We start from the raw sequence: 20,056 nt of genomic DNA on the forward strand, positions 1-20,056 counted from the left end.
GAATTGTTTCAGTTAAAAGGAGTTATTAATCATTTTCCATATAGGACATTAGCGTCATACCGTAATCATTATTTACATTACAAAATATCATGTTCATTTACAAGTATCACAAAATACTAGATTAATGTGGATGTTGACATGCTGTAATTGTTCATTTCTGGATGTTATTATTGAAATATGTTTATTTGTTTATTTGTAGTTTCACTCTATACCCAAGACCATTAAACCTGTGGGCAATCAAACTTGTTGTCTTCAGAGTCGTGTGAGGGAAGGGAGTTTATCTGACTGTTAAAACAGAAACTATGTTGAGGACAGTACAATGGTAATTGCAAGCCTTGCACATCAGCAAATAGTTCTAATGACAAATAAAAGCGACAGGCCTCAGTTTTATTTTATATTACGAGGATCTGGCCCTTACAGTGTCTGCAGAGAAAAATTCTGGCCCTTGGACAAAAATAGTTGATGACCCCTGCTGCAGAAGCTCAAACATGCTGCGTAACATGAGAATGAACCTCATTGGTTCTTGCTGAAGCTCAAACGTGCTGCGTAACATGAGAATGAACCTCATAGGTTCCTGCAGAAGCTCAAACATGCACGTAACATGAGAATGAACCTCATTGGTTCTTGCTGAAGCTCAAACGTGCTGTGTAACATGAGAATGAACCTCATTGGTTCCTGCAGAAGCTCAAACGTGCTGCGTAACATGAGAATGAACCTCATTGGTTCCTGCAGAAGCTCAAACGTGCTGTGTAACATGAATATGAACCTCATTGGTTCCTGCAGAAGCTCAAACGTGCTGCGTAACATGAGAATGAACCTCATAGGTTCCCGCAGAAGCTCAAACGTGCTGCGTAACATGAGAATGAACCTCATTGGTTCTTGCTGAAGCTCAAATGTGCTGCGTAACATGAGAATGAACCTCATAGGTTCCTGCAGAAGCTCAAACGTGCTGCGTAATATGAGAATGAACCTCATTGGTTCCTGCAGAAGCTCAAACGTGCTGCGTAACATGAGAATGAACCTCATTGGTTCTTGCTGAAGCTCAAATGTGCTGCGTAACATGAGAATGAACCTCATTGGTTCCTGCAGAAGCTCAAACGTGCTGCGTAACATGAGAATGAACCTCATTGGTTCCTGCAGAAGCTCAAACGTGCTGCGTAACATGAGAATGAACCTCATTGGTTCCTGCAGAAGCTCAAACGTGCTCGCATGGCTCGAGCGCGCCTGAGACGCCTGTCTCAGTGTGCAAACTCCAACCTGTTAAATATGGGAGCCGAAAACGAAAAACGTACACGCCAAGCAGCTGAGACGCTCACGCAGCCAGTGTGTCGCCAGCCTTATTCAACCGGGAATGAGAACCTCGCGGGGGATCCCAGGTGTGCAAAAAACAAACAAACGAATATTCGAATGTCAAATTTTCAAATCGAATACCAACCCACCGAACGAATATTCGAATATTCGGGTCCATTCCATATTTATTAATTTTTAAATCTAATGGGGAAAAAAGCCTTCTGAAAAGTAGCTTGTGCCATAGCCTGCCTTCAGTCAAGAATGACGATAAACGCGTTGCTCTCATTGAACATCTTTTGTTTCACATGCTCATTTTTTCACAAATGTCAAAATTTTCCTTGCCTGGGATTTGCGCACAATTGCGGTGTCTCAATAACAAACATCAACATAACAGAGAAGAACATGGTAATTGCAAGCCTTGCACATCAGCAAATAGTTCTAATGACAAATAAAAGCGACAGGCCTCAGTTTTATTTTATATTACGAGTATCTGGCCCTTACAGTGTCTGCAGAGAAAAATTCTGGCCCTTGGACAAATATAGTTGATGACCCCTGATATACACCCTGAAAAATAAAGGTGCCAAGACGAACCAAAAAGTGGTTTTCACGGCGATGCCATAGAAGAACCATTTTTGGTTCCCTGAAGAACCGTTTTTACCAACTGTTTTATAGTCTAAAGAACCTTTCTGCTAGCCTGACAAGCCAGACCCACATCAAGATGTTGGGTCTGGGAACACACCATTGGCAGGGCTCAATCCGAGGGGCGGGATAAACGGTTGTCTTTCAAATTCCCTCTGCACACATTAGGATAGCGCTATAACCAACCAGAGCAACGCAGAAGGTGAAGTGGAGCTAGCTGATAGATTAAACTTTCGCCGTATGCGGTCTGTAGAACTACGAACACATATCTTCCTTTCTTAAGAATGACTTCAGTGCTGTTCTTTGTCCTTTTCTCAAAGAAAAGCTTATCTCCAAGTCTTCCAGAGTCTCGGCCAAAACCGATTCGAAAGACTGCTGTTCGGCAGCTTCTTTGTTTACAAGTAGCACGCGGAACCGCCGCAACTCTGCCGTCATTATGTTAAGCCCGCCCACCGACTCTATACACGATGTGATTGGCCTGAACGGAGTTTATTTTTCCAGTCTGCAAGCCAACGGAGAGTTGCTAGACTACCCTGGCTGCAAATTAGATTTGCTGCCCCTAGTGTGTGTCTAGATTTCTAGGCTACGCTACAAAGAACCTTTTGTGCAATGGAAAGGTTCTTTGGATATTAAAGGTTCTTCATGGAACCATACACCCTGCCAAAGAACCTTTATTTTTAAATCTAAGCTAAATACTAGAAAGTAACATTGACATTATTATATGGATTAATACTGTCCTGATGCGAAATGGCATGAACTTCTCCAACTTAAGTAAAAACTTTTATAAATTGAGCTGTTGATAGTGGGTTGAACTATGTTAACAGTGCTTGGTTAATAGTTAGCGTACGTGTGTACAGATCTGTGTTTCCCTTTGTCCCTTTTCAGCTGGAAATACGTACTTGACAGGCAAGGGCAACACAATCTTTGAACCATCTGAACTCAGTAAAAGTAGAATGAATGATTAATCCATTCACTTTTATGTCGCTGTTGGCAGTCAATGCTTTGCGTGGACATCATACTGTTACATAATTTAACATCTGGGTATGTTATTCATTGACAGGAACTACCTTGGACCCCTGGAATGAAAAGTGTGTCCTGATACCAATGATTTTTTCATTCAACAAATAGCATAAATACGTACATTTTAAAGTCACAATTTTATGCAATTTAGTGAAAAGCAATAAGTTGCATATTTTGTAACCATATACTGTGGTTTCTCATATAATGTTCAGATTAGGTTATTTTCTGTATTACAGTAAGTTCTCTAGCTCTGGAATAAGCTCAATATCTCAGAGTAGAAATGATGTAAATGCATCAGTGTATTTAGATTTAGTGTCGCACCTTTCCAATACCGAGTCTAGCAATCCATTTCCAAGCCACAGCAAAATGGCTTTAGAGAATTATAATGGACCATGAAGCTCTAAGCCATAATGTATACAGTAATCACACAGCTCAGCAAAGTGCAAAAAAATGTAAAAGTGTTTGCTTTTTACCATAGTCTAAGTCATGCTACTTCTTATGACAATCTCATTGACTGGTCTGGGTAGACAATGTGTTTTCCTAGTGATTCTTTTCTCAAGCTAATGTCACTGTGAAAATCCAGCATCTACAGAACAAAATATTTGGCAAAAATTTTTTAGCTGTTTTAGCTTCCTTCAAGGGTCAGAACATTACCTATTGAAGAGATATTTCACCCCCCAGAACAAAATATTTGGCAAAAAATGATTCGCTGTTTTAGCTTCGTTCAAGGGTAAGAACATTACCTATTGAAGAGATATTTCACCCCCCAAAAAAATGAACATTTATTTTGAAAATTATTTTTATTTTGCATTGACAGACTGTACAAAATATCTTCTTTTGTGTGTGTCTGTTTGTTTTTGTGATTTATGAGGAAACAAATTTGTAGAATGACACGGGTATTACACTGGTATTACAACATAAACATGAAATATGACAGGATTTTATTTTGGGGTGAACACTCCCTTCAAGATTAAAATTACCATTAGATCTAACATAAAAGACATGCTGTACACTATAGCTTTCTTCACGGTTGTCTGTATTGTGAGCAAATTGTATTTATCTTGGTGTCTGAAAGTAAAGTTTCCCAGGAGACTAATTCTTGGAAAGCGAATGGAGATTTCCTGCTCTCACCATTTATGCAGCCAATGAGATGAGACCTTATAGTCCTCTGAGAGGTTATTCTCTCTCTCTCTCCTCTCTATCTCTTTCTTATCTGCTCTCATAGAACAAGTACACACTATTTCCAGGTGCTGTCAGCCTGTGATTACCTGTGACTGAGATCATGCACACCAAGGAAAACTCATGGTAAATTTTAGTTTTATGTCATTGATATTCTATACGTACCGGAGAGTGTAAAAAGGAACATTATTGATGAAAACATATTTTTTTACTAAAAGAGTCGGTTGATAATGTAATTTGGATTCACAGCTGTTATAGAGTAAGATCCTTTATGCATTTAATCAAATGAGTAAGGCCAATAAAAATATCAACCCTGTCAAACACAGCTGAGTCACAATATGGAGCAGAATTATCTTCAAATGAGATGCAAATTAAATAGAGCCTTGACAACTGCATGCTGTAAATTTGCGTTTAGGGCTGCTTTTAGAAACTGTAAATGTGTCCACTGTTTGCATTTTCACTATAATTTCTATTAAGCTTTTTACCTATTCATCTTTAACCACATAACGCCAGCTTAATATTCTCAGCTTTTTGCTACCAGCATGTTTTCAATTATTATGCTTTCATTTATATATTAGTTCATTTCCTGGGTGCTTTTTACATCATTATATTTTCATAACTGACTCCGGAAATCTAGGAATGTAATAAAAATGAAGTAGACGTTTACACTGCATTAGAGTAAGTTTGATAGTTCCTACATTATGGTGGAATTTAACGTCAAAGTCTGTTCTGTATTTATAGTGTATTGATATCTGATCACAGACCATGATTTGATGTTGATGTTGCATGAAAATGTCTTGCTGATCTCCAAAAAATATCATGTTTCTCATTGATAGTCAGATGTTTAATTTCACGTTTTATCTTATCAGACACATAAGCAGTTATCAGTCTGACCAGTTCGAATGTATCTTGCCATCGTTCTTTCTTTCTCCCGACTCAGCTGCTGTTCCTTCGATGACTGCAAACTGACTACAGAATGGCTGCTGAGCAGGACGAGACACAGGCCAAAGATAGCTATCGTGTGCGGCTCTGGACTGGGACTTCTCGCAGACAGTGTCTCAAATAAACAGACCATCCACTATGAGGAGATTCCCAATTTCCCAGTGAGCACAGGTACCGGATTCATGGAAGTGTATCAGAGCTGAATTAAAGGAACAGAAACAACTCTATACTACATAAAGCATTTTAGTTGGCATATGCAGTAATAAAGCAAAGGATGGTGGATGTTCTTATGTTAATTTACATAGTGTGCTCGTTTCAGTCAGCATGTTGAGTCTATAAAAAAGCCACTAGACAGATACAGGAGTTGTTAATGTGAATCTGAAAGCACAGAGGTTTTCATTATGTCCTTCATTGTATTGTATGGTTAACAAATTATGCCCAACTCTTGGTAATATGAGCTACAAATGAATAACTACAGCCTATGAATAAAATATCATGACTGGAGCAAAAATAGCCTCTAATATCTGCCACAGGGAGTTCATACTATGAAATCTTGGACAGGTTTAAATATTTATATGGTGAGGTGAATAATCTTGAGAAGTGTTCAGATGCATCAAATGATATTTGCACTACCTGTAGCCTGTGTGTGTATGTGTGTGTTTGCATGACTGATGGCTGAAGAACAAGAGCCCTTGTAATTAAGGAAAAGTACTGTATAATAAGGGTCTTAGAATCCATTTGTGTTGTCATTCTTTCTCTAATCCACTTCATAATTTAAATTCACTGGTTTATGGAGACTAACAGAGAAATGACTGACAGGTTGAATAATGAGATCTATGGATGCTCCGTGCTCATTTTTTAAATAATAAATTCTTCACATTGCCCATTGCATCATTCATATAAATCAGCAAGTGTCAAAAGCAAATCAGCCAAAATCAAATTACTTTGTCGTCCTTGCGCCATATACAGTGAGGAAAATAAGTATTTGAACACCCTGCTATTTTGCAAGTTCTCCCACTTAGAAATCATGGAGGGGTCTGAAATTGTCATCGTAGGTGCATGTCCACTGTGAGAGACATAATCCAAAAAAAAAAATCCAGAAATCACAATGTATGATTTTTTAAAACTATTTATTTGTATGATACAGCTGCAAATAAGTATTTGAACACCAGTCTATCAGCTAGAATTCTGACCCTCAAAGACCTGTTAGTCTGCCTTTAAAATGTCCACCTCCACTCCATTTATTATTCTAAATTAGATGCACCTGTTTGAGGTCGTTAGCTGCATAAAGACACCTGTCCACCCCATACAATCAGTAAGAATCCAACTACTAACATGGCCAAGACCAAAGAGCTGTCCAAAGACACTAGAGACAAAATTGTACACCTCCACAAGGCTGGAAAGGGCTACGGGGAAATTGCCAAGCAGCTTGGTGAAAAAAGGTCCACTGTTGGAGCAATCATTAGAAAATGGAAGAAGCTAAACATGACTGTCAATCTCCCTCGGACTGGGGCTCCATGCAAGATCTCACCTCGTGGGGTCTCAATGATCCTAAGAAAGGTGAGAAATCAGCCCAGAACTACACGGGAGGAGCTGGTCAATGACCTAAAAAGAGCTGGGACCACCGTTTCCAAGGTTACTGTTGGTAATAAACTAAGACGTCATGGTTTGAAATCATGCATGGCACGGAAGGTTCCCTTGCTTAAACCAACACATGTCCAGGCCCGTCTTAAGTTTGCCAATGACCATTTGGATGATCCAGAGGAGTCATGGGAGAAAGTCATGTGGTCAGATGAGACCAAAATAGAACTTTTTGGTCATAATTCCACTAAACGTGTTTGGAGGAAGAAGAATGATCCCAAGAACACCATCCCTACTGTGAAGCATGGGGGTGGTAGCATCATGCTTTGGGGGTGTTTTTCTGCACATGGGACAGGGCGACTGCACTGTATTAAGGAGAGGATGACCGGGGCCATGTATTGCAAGATTTTGGGGAACAACCTTCTTCCCTCAGTTAGAGCATTGAAGATGGGTTCGAGGCTGGGTCTTCCAACATAACAATGACCCGAAGCACACAGCCAGGATAACCAAGAAGTGGCTCTGTAAGAAGCATATCAAGGTTCTGGCGTGGCCTAGCCAGTCTCCAGACCTAAACCCAATAGAGAATCTTTGGAGGGAGCTCAAACTCCGTGTTTCTCAGCAACAGGCCAGAAACCTGACTGATCTAGAGAAGATCTGTGTGGAGGAGTGGGCCAAAATCCCTCCTGCAGTGTGTTCAAACCTGGTGAAAAACTACAGGAAACGTTTGACCTCTCTAATTGCAAACAAAGGCTACTGTACCAAATATTAACATTGATTTTCTCAGGTGTTCAAATACTTATTTACAGCTGTATCATACAAATAAATAGTTAAAAAATCATACATTGTGATTTCTGGATTTTTTTTTTAGATTATGTCTCTCACAGTGGACATGCACCTACGATGACAATTTCAGACCCCTCCATAATTTCTAAGTGGGAGAACTTGCAAAATAGCAGGGTGTTCAAATACTTATTTTCCTCACTGTAGATGGGTGCAAAATAGACAATATATAACGCATTACTGCTACAGGTAGTAAAAATGTGATTTGATGCATTTTAAGATGTGATTATAGTATAGCATTATAATATGAATATGTTTATATACTTAATTATTTATATAGCATTTAAGTGCATATATTATTCTGTATATGTATCTTTTTATAATATTAATTTGTCTATATAATGACTGTGTATATATATAAAACTGTCAAAATATGCACTTCACTTATTTTCCATTAAAACTAATTTAGATAATTAGCCATTTTTAAGGATTACTAAATTTATCTCAGAGCTGTTCTCATTACACTCGTTGTTTTGCCAATTTGTGACAATATGATTTTTTTTTTAAACTCAGGCGGCATGCACTGAAACGTTCATTTGCTCATTCATTTTTACAATGTTGCAGGAAATACATTTCACGGTGAGTGTAATAAGCCCCCTCTCTGAGTGAGTTTTTTTTCGCAGAGCCATTCATCAATGCTCATGCAAGTAAAGAGGAATCGGCCCCTGGAAAAACAGAGCTATTATTCTAGCAGAACCTCATTACGCTGCAGGTTTAAGGGCCAAACTCATCTCATCAGCCAAAATTCAAGGTTATATTTACATATGTTCCCATTCCCTTGGCTCAGTCGGCCTGATCCCATGTCAAACTAAGTTCCTGAAGCCACAAACAAACAGCAGCCTCCTACTGGCTCATAATGTTAGAAAACAATGTTTACTCCACCTGTTAGCACACTAATGATACACAATCAGTCTGACTAATGCCGTCCTTGATTACATCAGCAGTAGATATCAACTTTTTTACGAAGCTGAATGAGCAAAGTGAACATGCAAATGCAAATCAATGAACTTCTAAATACAGCCAAGCCAGCAGGATCTCTGAGACTTGGGGACAGTCATTAGTCAGTTCACGCCATATTATAGAAAAGGATTAGATGACATCTGTTATCAATGGCAGCATCTGACCTTTTATTTGCTCATTATAGAGAGGTTTTGCATTGGATGAATAACCCCTTAGGTAGACATAATAAATTAGGGAGAGAGCAAAGAGTAAATGCTTCACAGCAGGAGGTTCTTTATCGGGGAAAAACATCTTTAGAGCCCAATATACACTGCACTTTATCATTAAGATGCTTCATACATCACATTGCGTTAGAGTAACAACACATAAAAATCAATATAAGAGGGGTCCACAGGGAAATATTTACAGACTAAGGGCCAGATTTACAATGCCAAACCCTTCAGGATTTACTAAAGACATGCAGTGAAAAATTAGAGATAAATGCGTGTTGTTTCTGCACCTGGCCTTATTTCATATGCATTTGAAGGAGTTTCCTTTCAGTTGCAAAATGTATGGGAGGAGAGTATTTAAATATCATGCCACGTGAGGTTTGCAGTAGTCAATTTACTGCCATTTGAGCCATTATTTAACGCCCAAAAAGCATGTCTTAACCCATTTTACACTTGCCCTAATTTGCCCTGTTTAATAAATCTGGCCCTAAATGGTTTTTATAGAGTTTGTCATGCTCAGTCATGTGAAATGATATGTAGATGTATAAAATAACAAAACAAAACATTAATATAGTATATAAAATAATACATTACACTAAACAAGAGTAAGAATGTTTTTTACTGATATGTTTGTCTTTTTATGCATAGTTCCTGGTCATGAAGGGTGCCTGGTGTTTGGTCAAATCAAAGGAGAGTCGTGTGTCTTCATGCAAGGAAGGTTCCATCTGTACGAGGGTTACTCATTGTGTAAGGTGAGCTCAAATAAACAGTTTGATGCCTCTATTGCAGTGCCACCCCAGCCATCTTGTTTATCATGTCCTTAACTGATTTAACTTCATCTTGCCTTTCGATACAGTTCTTAGATGTATCCATTTATAATACTTACAAGCTCAGTGGTTTCTTTGCTTGAAGTAAAAGCTATATCACAAATCCTATTTTTACTCTGTGGCATCAATGTCTTGTAAGGTATTGTGGCGTGCGTTTCAAGCAGTGGCCTTGGTTCTTTTTAGCATCCCCTCAAGGACAAGGAATCATTGTAAACAGCTCCTATTTGTAAAACAGAGAGAAGCTGTTACCTCCAGTACGGGTCATTAACTTTATCTGTCACAATCAGGAGATGCACGAATACCGAGGCTGAATGCTGGGAATGCAGGTGTGGAGGAGACACAAACTGTTCACTGCTCCTGTTACTCTCATATCAAAGCAGTTCATTTACAATATTCAGCTTGCACTCCTAGTCCTTTGTGATGTGAACAGGAAAACAGTTTCGTTTTCCTTTAAAAAGGATCTGCATGCATTAGCATGTTGACTATGAAAACATATATTAAATCATGAATACATTTTCACATCAGTTGAAAGTCCTAGTTAATTTTTAAAGTTGTCCAATGTTAATTTACCCCAGAGTTCAACTAAGCAGCATGGTTTGTGTGAGCTCTTGGCTTTCTCTCCATCAATGTCTGTCCGGGGGAATCATTTATCTGTTGCACATGGGGCCGAAGAGCCACTTTTTACTAAATTACCAAGGAATCTGCAACCTCTTGCCCTGGAGTGGCACTGTCACTGTAATTGCAGCCCTGACAGCATGACACAATGCATTACAATCAGTTGTCATGGCCACCATGCCCTCTACAGCCAGCCAAAAGCTTTTTACTCTAAATATGAGGCTGGGGAATTAAATCTATCAGCCCCCTGTATTATCAAACCTGAGCCTTTCAAAAGACTATTTTGTATTTAATGTTTTAATAGCTGCGGCACATAAACACACACAGCATCCCAATTTACATAACTGTCCTAAATAATATGCAAGAATACAATTAGCATATATCAGATCAAATCAGGCATACGGATAAAAATAATGCGGCAAAGGTCCCTGGTGTAGTACTTTATGACATTTTCACCCATGACATTAGCATTACTAGCGCAACATCCTAACAGTTAGGTGAGGCGGTTGGTACATAATTTTCTTCCATGTAATGCTCCTATTGAAAAAATGACAAGGATTGAGCGGAAGAACCTGCCATAGCATTGGGAATCTAAAAATATCTATGTATTGTAAGGCATGGCCGCCAACTATTCAGTTTAGTGTGGATTACGAACCAACAAATAAATTGTTTATTAAATTACACGCTTGAAAATGTGTTGATTTGGTTGATTTTTATACTGCACAGACAATGTATAAAGTATGTAATTATTTACTTCCAAATTGTATCCAAATTGTATCGAAAAAAGAGAAAGTCAGTATAAACGAAGAGGAATGCATATGTTTAAAAAAAATAAGTAAAAGAACTAATACAAAAAATATAAGTATATCTGTCAAAGGGGTAAACCGATGGCATCATTTTGAGAAGGAATTAAAACTGTGTAATTCATTTTGTAAATTTAAGAAAATGTTTAAAAACAAGGTGATACATAATTATATAACACAATATAAATAATTGGTGTATGTAATACTTAATCTATTGTATTCATATCTGAAATGTGTATTATCTTTGTACATTTTGGAAATTGTCTAAATTTATTTGTATATCTTGTACTTATCAAATCTAGTAGAACAAAATATTTAAAAAGTTAACGCTCATTAGATAAATATGTATAAAAGGGTAGGAATAATAGTGGCTGCCATGTGTCAGGTTATTAATTTAGCTACAGTGCATCCGTAAAGTATTCACAGCGCTTCACTTTTTCCACATTTTGTTATGTTACAGCCTTATTCCAAAATTGATTAAATTCATTATTTTTCCTCAATTCTGCAAACAATACCCCATAATGACAATGTGAAAGAAGTTTTTTGAAATCTTTGCACATTTATAAAAAAATATATAGATATTTTTTTAAATCACACATACTCACACGTATTCACAGCCTTTGCCATGACACTCAAAATTGAGCTCATGTGCATCCTGTTTCCACTGATCATCCTTGAGATGATTCTACAACTTCATTGGAGTCCACCTGTGGGATATTCAGTTGATTGGACATGATTTGGAAAGGCACACACCCTTATATATAAGGTCCCACTGTTAACAGTGCCTGTCAGAGCACAAACCAAGCCATGAAGTCCAAGGAATTATCTATTTCTGCAGCATTGAAGATCGCAATGAGCACAGTGGCCTCCATCATCCGTAAATGGAAGAAGTTTGGGACTCTAGGACTCTTCTTAGAGTTTGCCGCCCGGCCAAACTGAGCGATCGGGGGAGAAGGGCCTTAGTCAGGGAGGAGACCAAGAACCCAATGGTCACTTTGACAAAGCTCCAGTGTTTCTCTGTGGAGAGAGGAGAACCTTCCAGAAGAACAACCATCTCTGCAGCACTCCACCACTCAGGCCTGTATGATCCAGCGGACAGCTTGTCTGGAGTTTGCCAAAAGGCACCTGAAGGAATCTCATATCATGAGAAACAAAATTCTCTGGTCTGATAAAACAAAGATTGAACTCTTTGGCCTGAATGGCAAGCATCATGTCTGGAGGAAACCAGGCACCGCTCATCACCTGGCCAATACCATCCCTACAGTGAGGTGTGGTGGTGGCAGCATCATGCTGTGGGGGTGTTTTTCAGCGGCAGGAACTGGGAGACTAGTCAGGATCGCGGGAAAGATGAATGCAGCAATGTACAGAAACATCCTTGATGAAAACCTGCTCCAGAGCGCTCTGGACTACAGACTGGGGCAACGGTTAATCTTCCAACAGGACAACGACCCTTAGCACAAAGCCAAGATAACAAAGGAGTGGCTACGGGAAAACTCTGTGAATGTCCTTGAGTGGTCCAGCCAAAGCCCAGACTTGAACCCGACTGAACATATCTGGAGAGATCTGAAAATGGCTGTGCACCAACGCTCCCCTTCCAACCTGATGGAGCTTGAGAGGTCCTGCAAAGAACAATGGGAGAAACTGCCCAAAAATAGGTGTGCCAAGCTTGTAGCATCATACTCAAAAAGACTTGAGGCTGTAATTGGTACCAAAGGTGCTTCAACAAAGTATTGAGCAAAGGCTGTGAATACTTATGTACATGTGATTAGTTTTTTATTTTTAATACATTTGCAAAGATTTCAAACAAACTTCTTTCAAGTTGTCATTATGGGGTTCTGTATGTTGAATTGAGGATTTTTTTATTTTTATTTAATCAATTTTGAAATAAGGCTGTAACATAACAAAATGTGGAAAAAGTGAAGCGCTGTGAATACTTTCCGGATGCACTGTATATGTTAATGTTAATATGCATTATTTTGGTATTTATATATTATTATTATAGTGTTCATTAATATTTTTGAATTCGCTTTTATTTTCATATTTTCAGTTTTCATTTTCATGCTTTAGTAAATGTGTTGATTTATTTCAATTTGAGTTTTTCTGTAATTTGAGTACTTTTACTTAAACATATTACAGTTATTTTCCAAGGCAACATTTATAATTTCAATGTTTTTCATCTAAAATTTATATTTCATTTTAGCTTTATTTCATTTTAATTAATTAATTATGTTGTTTTTACTCCAAACTGACATTTTTTGGGGGGTGGGGGCTTTGGAACACAAAAGCAGAAATTTTTGAAGCCCCTTATATAATAAGCAGGAGCTCAAACAATCTGGTTATTAAATCCTTTGTCAAACTGTGACAGCTGGTTTGTACCTTCAGTCCACTGTTCATTTTGCTTTAGCTGACTCATATCTGTGAGTCACTGTGCAAATCTGTGCCAACTCACTGTATCCTAAAAGTGCACCCAACTCATTTCTCTTACAGTATAGGACGCAAGCTTGTTTCATGTTTGCCCTTGGTAACACAAACCGTTATTAGGGCTTGTTTAAGTGATCTCTTTGTTGTGGAGAGATGTGCCATGGAGGGTAATTGGACAGTCAAGCTAAGTTAGCCCTTCACTGACCTCTGTTTCTCTGCAGCAAGTAAAGCAGCATTATGGTGCTCCGATGCATTTAGAGGGCTTGGCTAAACAATAAAAGGGCCATTCACAAAATTTTTGCATTCACCTGCACTGCTTTTCTGTTGTTTTTCTATGTAAACATGGGCTAAACGGATGAGTTTTGTCTCATTCTAAAAATGCAGCGCTCAAGTTGAAAAGTAAAAAAAAAAAAAAAACCTGTCTAGATTTTACAGGGTGGTTTTTTTATCATTACGCTATGCTTCTGCGCTCCTGCATTCTGTTGTTCAGAAATAAAAAGAGGGTTGATAGGTCATTATTTTGTGGCCTCATAATATAAGTGTCATTGTGCTGTTTAACATGTACATAAATGTTGCTCACATTTTATTGTAGCCCATTTGTGCTGAATACAGTGTAATGAGAATTTAGCCATTAAAGTTTATAAACAACTGAAAAAGGCATAAATGTCAGGGCATGTTGAAACTTCTCCAGGGGCCCAAAAACCCCTAAGATCCCAGAGGGTTAAGCCATCTGATGTTTCCTAATATTTATGCTTTATGTCAGTCCACTCAATGGTAAACAGAACCGGCACGATTTTCATGTCTCTCATTTCACACCACAGACTCTCGATCACTTGTTATATACCAATTGGCAGTAATATGTGCATATAGGCGGGTGCACAACGCGCGTACATTCTGCTTATTACACACACGTGCCGGCAGCAGCACACAAAATTTTTTTAAATATTAAAAATAAAAGGATTCCTCTCTGGAGAAGCGTTCAGTTTTTCCACTTGCAAATTCCGCCATGTAAATAGCGAATCGGCCATGGCGCGAGAATGGCTTTTAAAGGGAATGGGAGATGAGACTCTGTTACGCCCAAAACACACACATGACTCATTAAGAGAATACGGACAACCCTTTTAGAACGTGCGCCATGCGTTCCGTAGTTAAACTAGCAAAAGTGGATTCGGACTAAGTGCACTTGCACTTCAATTACTGTGACATGACCTCAGGGGATTTCATTATTAATATTACTGTAATATTGATGCAGGAGTGTTTGTCTTGTTACTAGGCTGATGGTTTTGATGATTTTTTTTAAAAGTTTTATATTAAGTTTTATTTTAAGAAATTATACAGACAAAACCATAAAATAATTTCAACTCACATCAATATTTCATGCACGGATTTATATATTTGTACAGTTAAAAACACCCTGCTCATTATTTGCTAACCACCCATAGTGCAGTCCAGTTTGGTGCTATTTATTTAAATTTCATTTATTTTTTAGGATAAACACACCTCTTTTCTATGCAGACTTATCATACATAACAGAAACCAGGTGTATAGAAATTTTGCCGTTTTCTAATGATCAGTGCGTGCGAATAGCCTCCATGATGCAACCAGGAAATGCAATTCATTCTTAGTGAATACCCTGAAATTGAAATATATGCCAATTCATGATACAGTGCAAAGATATACAAGAATCTCTTATAGACATATTCTCATTACTCCGTAATAGTGTGCATTAATCAAACCGCCAGTGACGGGTAATCAACAGACTATCCATAGGCCTATAATGCAGACCAATTCTCTTAGGAGAGTTAAAGAATTAAATATGAAGCGATCTGATCTCTGAGAGTTTACAATCCACAAAGAAGTCATCTTTGATTTAAAGGGTACCAAACTGGGGCGTATTCCTTAAGAATGCTGGTCTACCTCGGCGACATGTCTGTGTATAGTTGTAATGGCAGTGTTGCCCATGGCAGCCCCACACGTCCACCCTGGTTCATCAGCTGGAGAGCAGGCTGACAGACTGTGACATCCCTATTGAGCTGTGCTTTACTGAGCCCACAAGTTCATTATTCATCTCCTGCTCGCACTGACACCTCCCTTAATGGCTCCCTGCTCTACACTCCTATATTTATCCCATTTAGAATTACTAAAGCTTATTTAATACCTGTCTAAAACTGTGGTTAGGCACTGTGGTATACCATTGCACATTTACGCATGTGGATATTGTCATTCCCATGTGCTTTTCTGAAATGAAAGGAGGCTGTTTTTTAGTCCGATATAAATTTGATAAATTAAATCTGTTTATAAAAGCTACTTAAATGTCCTAATTTAACTGAGGCCTAATCCTGGCTTAATCTAAGCCCTTTCTGTGAAACCAGGCCATAAAAATATAAATAAATGTTGATCTATTTGTTTTGCTTTATTTCTGTACTGTCACATGATATTTGTATTCCATTTTCTTCCATTAAACCTGAAAGGGCCATGGCTTAATTAACATCCAGTATCATTAATTTAATAATTTAAAAGTGAAAATAATATGTCAGAGAGATCCTGCCGCGAGTAACAGCTTGCGTTTTCTGGGGAATTTTTCCAGGTCACGTTCCCCGTGCGGATCTTCAAGCTGATGGGTGTAGAGACCATTATCGTAACAAACGCCTCTGGAGGTCTTTGTCAGGATTTCAAAGTGGGAGACATTATGGTCATTAAGGACCATATTAACTTGCCGGGGTTTGCTGGACAGCACCCACTGTGTGGACCCAATGATGAACGGTATGCAGATAAGTGAGAGAAAAAGGCAGAATAAAGTGTGTAAGAGTGAGAGTTATTGATATTATTTTACAGAACTGTTTCCCATTTTATGGGTCTTCCTCAGATTTGGGATCCGGTTTCCTTGTATGTCTGACGCTTACAGCAAAGACCTGAGGAAATTAGTTTTGGACATCACTGCTGAGCTGGGCTACTCTAATTTTGTGCGCGAGGGGGTCTACTGTATGGTTAGCGGACCCAACTTTGAGACCATCGCAGAGGCACGGATGTTGCACATCTTGGGGAGCGACTCTGTTGGTATGGACAGTCACAATACACAAAGGGGAAAACTGGCAAAAATGCATATGAAAAATGTCCGAGCTGCTGCTGTCGAGTTTCATAGGAGCACCTCAAACACCTCAAACTTGAAACACTTATCAACAGTTTAATCAATCATCAAAACATTTTTTTATTTTTGCTTTGTCTGACTTTTCATTAGTGATTTAATACCTATTTTCTGTCAGAAAATCTGTGACGATTCTAGATCTACACCCAGCGCATATCTACAACCTATCATACACCCGACGCAGTAATAATTTTCATGTCCAGCGCCACTTTGTTTAAATAGCAAATGCACTAGCGCCCATCTGTGCACCCATAGGCGTGCTGGTCTGAAAACAAGGTGTGTGCAGGCACATTGTTGGCGTGTTGGTATTTTGAGGCAACTGAAAAATGACTGCGCCATTGACCAACAAAAACCTGGTATAAAGTCAATAGTACAGTATTTTTTGTGTTATTTAAAGGGCACATTAGTAATTTGCTAATGTGCATTAGTAGGTTGCACAACGCACACTCTGCTTATTACACACACAGGGATGAGCAGCAGCACTCAAAAACTTTTAAATATTAAAAATAAAAGGATTCCTCTCTAGAAAAGCGTTCAGTCTTTCCGCTTGCAAATTCTGCCATTTAAAAAAAAAATGTTTGGCAACAAACAGAAACAAATAAGTTGAAATACTAAAATGACTAAAACTAACATGAAAATAAATAAAAGCTATATAGATATATGCTATATGCTATGTATATATATATATACTCTGAGGAGTTTGAGTGGTTTAACCTGCTGTTTTCTTTTGTGTGTAGTGCCTCTCCTGTAATTGGTGCTTCATGAAAATTATAGCTAATTAATAATGATGTGCCATATTAGCAGACCTGCTATATTAACTGATGGAGATTAGGCCCACCCAAAGGGCCAAAGTAGCCCACTTCAACCAATGTGATTAGATTAATCAGTGATCTAAATAACTCTCTTGTCCATATGATTGGCATAAACTATACTCACTGCTGGTCCTCTGATGAGTTGAACAATGCCTCAGATAATTGGGCTCCGATTACCAAACGGCAGCTCTGTGGGGTATGTGCTCAGTGGGCTCCTCTAGCTAGACCGGTCAGTGACCGGTTCCTGTGTGCGTCCTCCCTCCTGTGTATACAACAGGACCCCAATAGTCCTCATCAAGTATTAAGTGAGACCCAGACCTGGTCTGATTTATTAATGAATCACCTGTGCCACAACAGAGATGACTGCCATTTAATTAAGAGTCTCTCTCTCTCTCTTTCTCTTTTCTTCCTGCTGCCCTCACAGGCATGAGCACAGTTCCTGAGGTGACGGTAGCCAAGCATTGCGGACTGCGGGTCCTGGGCCTATCACTCATCACCAACAAGGTTTCTCTTGACTACAGCCGTGAGGAGAAAGTGAATCATGAGGAGGTGCTACAAATCAGCAAGATGAGAGCTGAGATGCTCCAGAACATGCTCTTAACCTTCATCGCTCGCTCTCACCAAGTGGAGACCATCAACAACAACAACGACTGAATCTACTCAAATACTGTCTAGGGTCAATCAAACCAGTTGAATCAAGGGCGCTGTGGAAGTCATGTGTTTGTATACAATAGATCTTAAAGGGTCCATGCTATGTTTAGCCTTTATCTGGTTGGTTAAAAATGTCCAATGTGAGACCATGTATTTGATCTCCAGACTGATCGTTGTCTTGCTGACTTTTCCTGACATTTCAGTATGAAAGTACAAAACAAAGGTAAATAAACCTCCCTATAGTTGAAATGAAGATGAGAGGATTTTTTAAAAACGTTTGACATCTCAGCACTGTAAAGAAAATTCAGGTCTCCAATTGAAAATTTTTTAGTTGTCCAAATTTAATTTCTGTGAATTAAATTGCATCAATACACATAAATGTGATCAGTCACTAGAAAATGTTCAATTGGAGACCTGAATTTTTTTTTACAGTGAGTGGGAACATGTTTCAAACCATGTTTATAAGCCAAAAACAAAATTCAGTTACAAAGGGTACGGTTCTTAATCTACACACTAAGAAAAGTCCATAAAAACCCTGTGCAATGTACCGAGTTAAGGGGGTGGTTCACCCAAAAAATATGTCATCAATTACTCATCTGTGTTGTTCCAATTCCAAACCTATAAGTTAATTAACCCTTTAATATAAAGGAATTTTCTGTATTTCTGTTTTATCCATATTTTGAATTACGCATTGTATTGTGTGTGTTTAGGTTTAAAGGAAATGTCCATACACTTAATGGAAAAGATTTTTAACCATTTTTTTGTTCTTGGTGTAAAAGCAACAAATGGTTCTTGATATATTGTACAGGTGACAAGATTAACAAACTTGGTACTTGGAACTACAAACTTATGTAAAAAGGTTTGGAATAAAAAAAAACTGGAACAATGTTATATATTGTGATGACTTGTGTACTTATATTATCCCAAATGTTTCCAAAAATGTTTAAATCCAGAGAAATAAGCAATTTTAACCAGGACACGAACCGTGTCCGTGTGTTGCCTGTCAATGACATCATCATTTTGTAGAAACCATGGAAACACCAAAGATGCTTTAATATATTATGTGTTTTATTAGACAGGTGAGCAACTGATACATCGACAGAAAACTAGCTAATCATTGTTATATAGCTCAACACAGTTAGGGCCCTATCATACACCCGGCGCAATGCAACGCCATGCGTAACATTTTCATAGCAAATATAGCAAATGCATAGTTTAAATAGCAAATGCACTCACGCCCATCTGTTCGCCCATGAGCGTGCTGGTCTGAAAATTAGGTGTGTTCAGACGCATTGCTATTTTGAGGAACTGAAAACAACTGCGCAATTGACCAACAAAAACCTGGTCTAAAGTCATTAGCGCAGTATTTTTTGTGTTATTTAAAAGGCGAGGGATGACTTAATCCCTCATTATCCTTCTTTTGTTTTGGAATTGAGCCATTATAATCTATTCAGACATTCTGGATGGCCCATCAACCCCACATTCACTTTACCCACTTTACATTAAAACGTACTATCTGAAGTCTTTCTAGCAAACAAACAAACAAGAAAAAGCATGCTTTTGGTACCCTTATATGAAATAAAATATAGTTCCTGGCGTGACAGGTGCATTAGAGCTACAGTTAGCATCAATAATTTGTTAAGCGACCTTGGGTATCATGAAAGGTGCTATATAAGTCTAAGTTATTATTATTATTATTATTATCAAGCTACATAACACAATATAAAATATTAATATTACACTTTCACTCAAAACTCCCTTTAAACAGCCAGCGAGTGTTTGTATTTACTTCCGATCGCGATATAATGTGGGTTTCAGTGATGTTCAATGATGTTAAAAAATGTTATGTTTAGCATTTTATATGGAGCTAATTGCTACACCTGTTTAGCATGTTACTGGAAACATTCTTTATTCATATGAAAATACACCAAATCGCGTGCAAAACACACACAAACCATATGCCATCGAAATCGCACGTTTATTGCTTCTTGGTTCACATGTTGCCAATGTTTATAACAGAGAGATGATAATGAGAAAGCGCACTGAACAGCGTGACCAGGAGGGGTAGGATTATGGTCACGTTGTGTCACGTAAGATGCCTGACAACTGTACAGCGAATGAG

At 38.3% G+C, this 20,056-nt stretch overlaps 1 protein-coding gene across 4 annotated transcripts; it reads left to right on the forward strand.

Annotated features, from left to right (window-relative positions):
- Positions 1-4,132: 4,132 nt before the first annotated feature.
- pnp4b (purine nucleoside phosphorylase 4b) lies at positions 4,133-18,824 on the forward strand. Of its 4 annotated transcripts, none has more exons than XR_013818014.1 (7): positions 4,133-4,254; positions 5,069-5,241; positions 9,309-9,412; positions 15,914-16,101; positions 16,193-16,383; positions 17,708-18,227; positions 18,347-18,824. XR_013818014.1 is itself a non-coding variant. In XM_079836659.1 (7 exons), the coding sequence occupies exons 1-7, from the start codon at positions 4,232-4,234 to the stop codon at positions 18,350-18,352; spliced, it is 783 nt and encodes a 260-aa protein (XP_079692785.1). In that variant the 5' UTR covers positions 4,133-4,231; the 3' UTR covers positions 18,353-18,824. The 4 variants fall into 4 exon arrangements, 2 of the variants coding, with proteins under 2 accessions (XP_079692785.1, XP_079692784.1); XR_013818015.1 differs by having other exon boundaries at positions 15,914-16,089; XM_079836659.1 differs by having other exon boundaries at positions 15,914-16,089; positions 17,708-17,817.
- Positions 18,825-20,056: the final 1,232 nt, after the last annotated feature.

Source organism: Gobio gobio (genome assembly GCF_949357685.1).
Source record: "Gobio gobio genome assembly, chromosome: 15".
In the NCBI taxonomy this organism is placed as follows: Eukaryota; Metazoa; Chordata; class Actinopteri; order Cypriniformes; family Gobionidae; genus Gobio; species Gobio gobio.

What these genes read in the sequence shown, in the direction of transcription:
- pnp4b (XM_079836658.1), top strand. Translation starts at nt 4,232, where the DNA reads ATGCACACCAAGGAAAACTCATG. An exon ending in CACACCAAGGAAAACTCATG is followed by an intron (nt 4,255 to 5,068) that starts GTAAATTTTAGT and finishes CTCCCGACTCAG; the next exon opens with CTGCTGTTCCTTCGATGACT. An exon ending in TGTGGACCCAATGATGAACG is followed by an intron (nt 16,090 to 16,192) that starts GTATGCAGATAA and finishes GGTCTTCCTCAG; the next exon opens with ATTTGGGATCCGGTTTCCTT.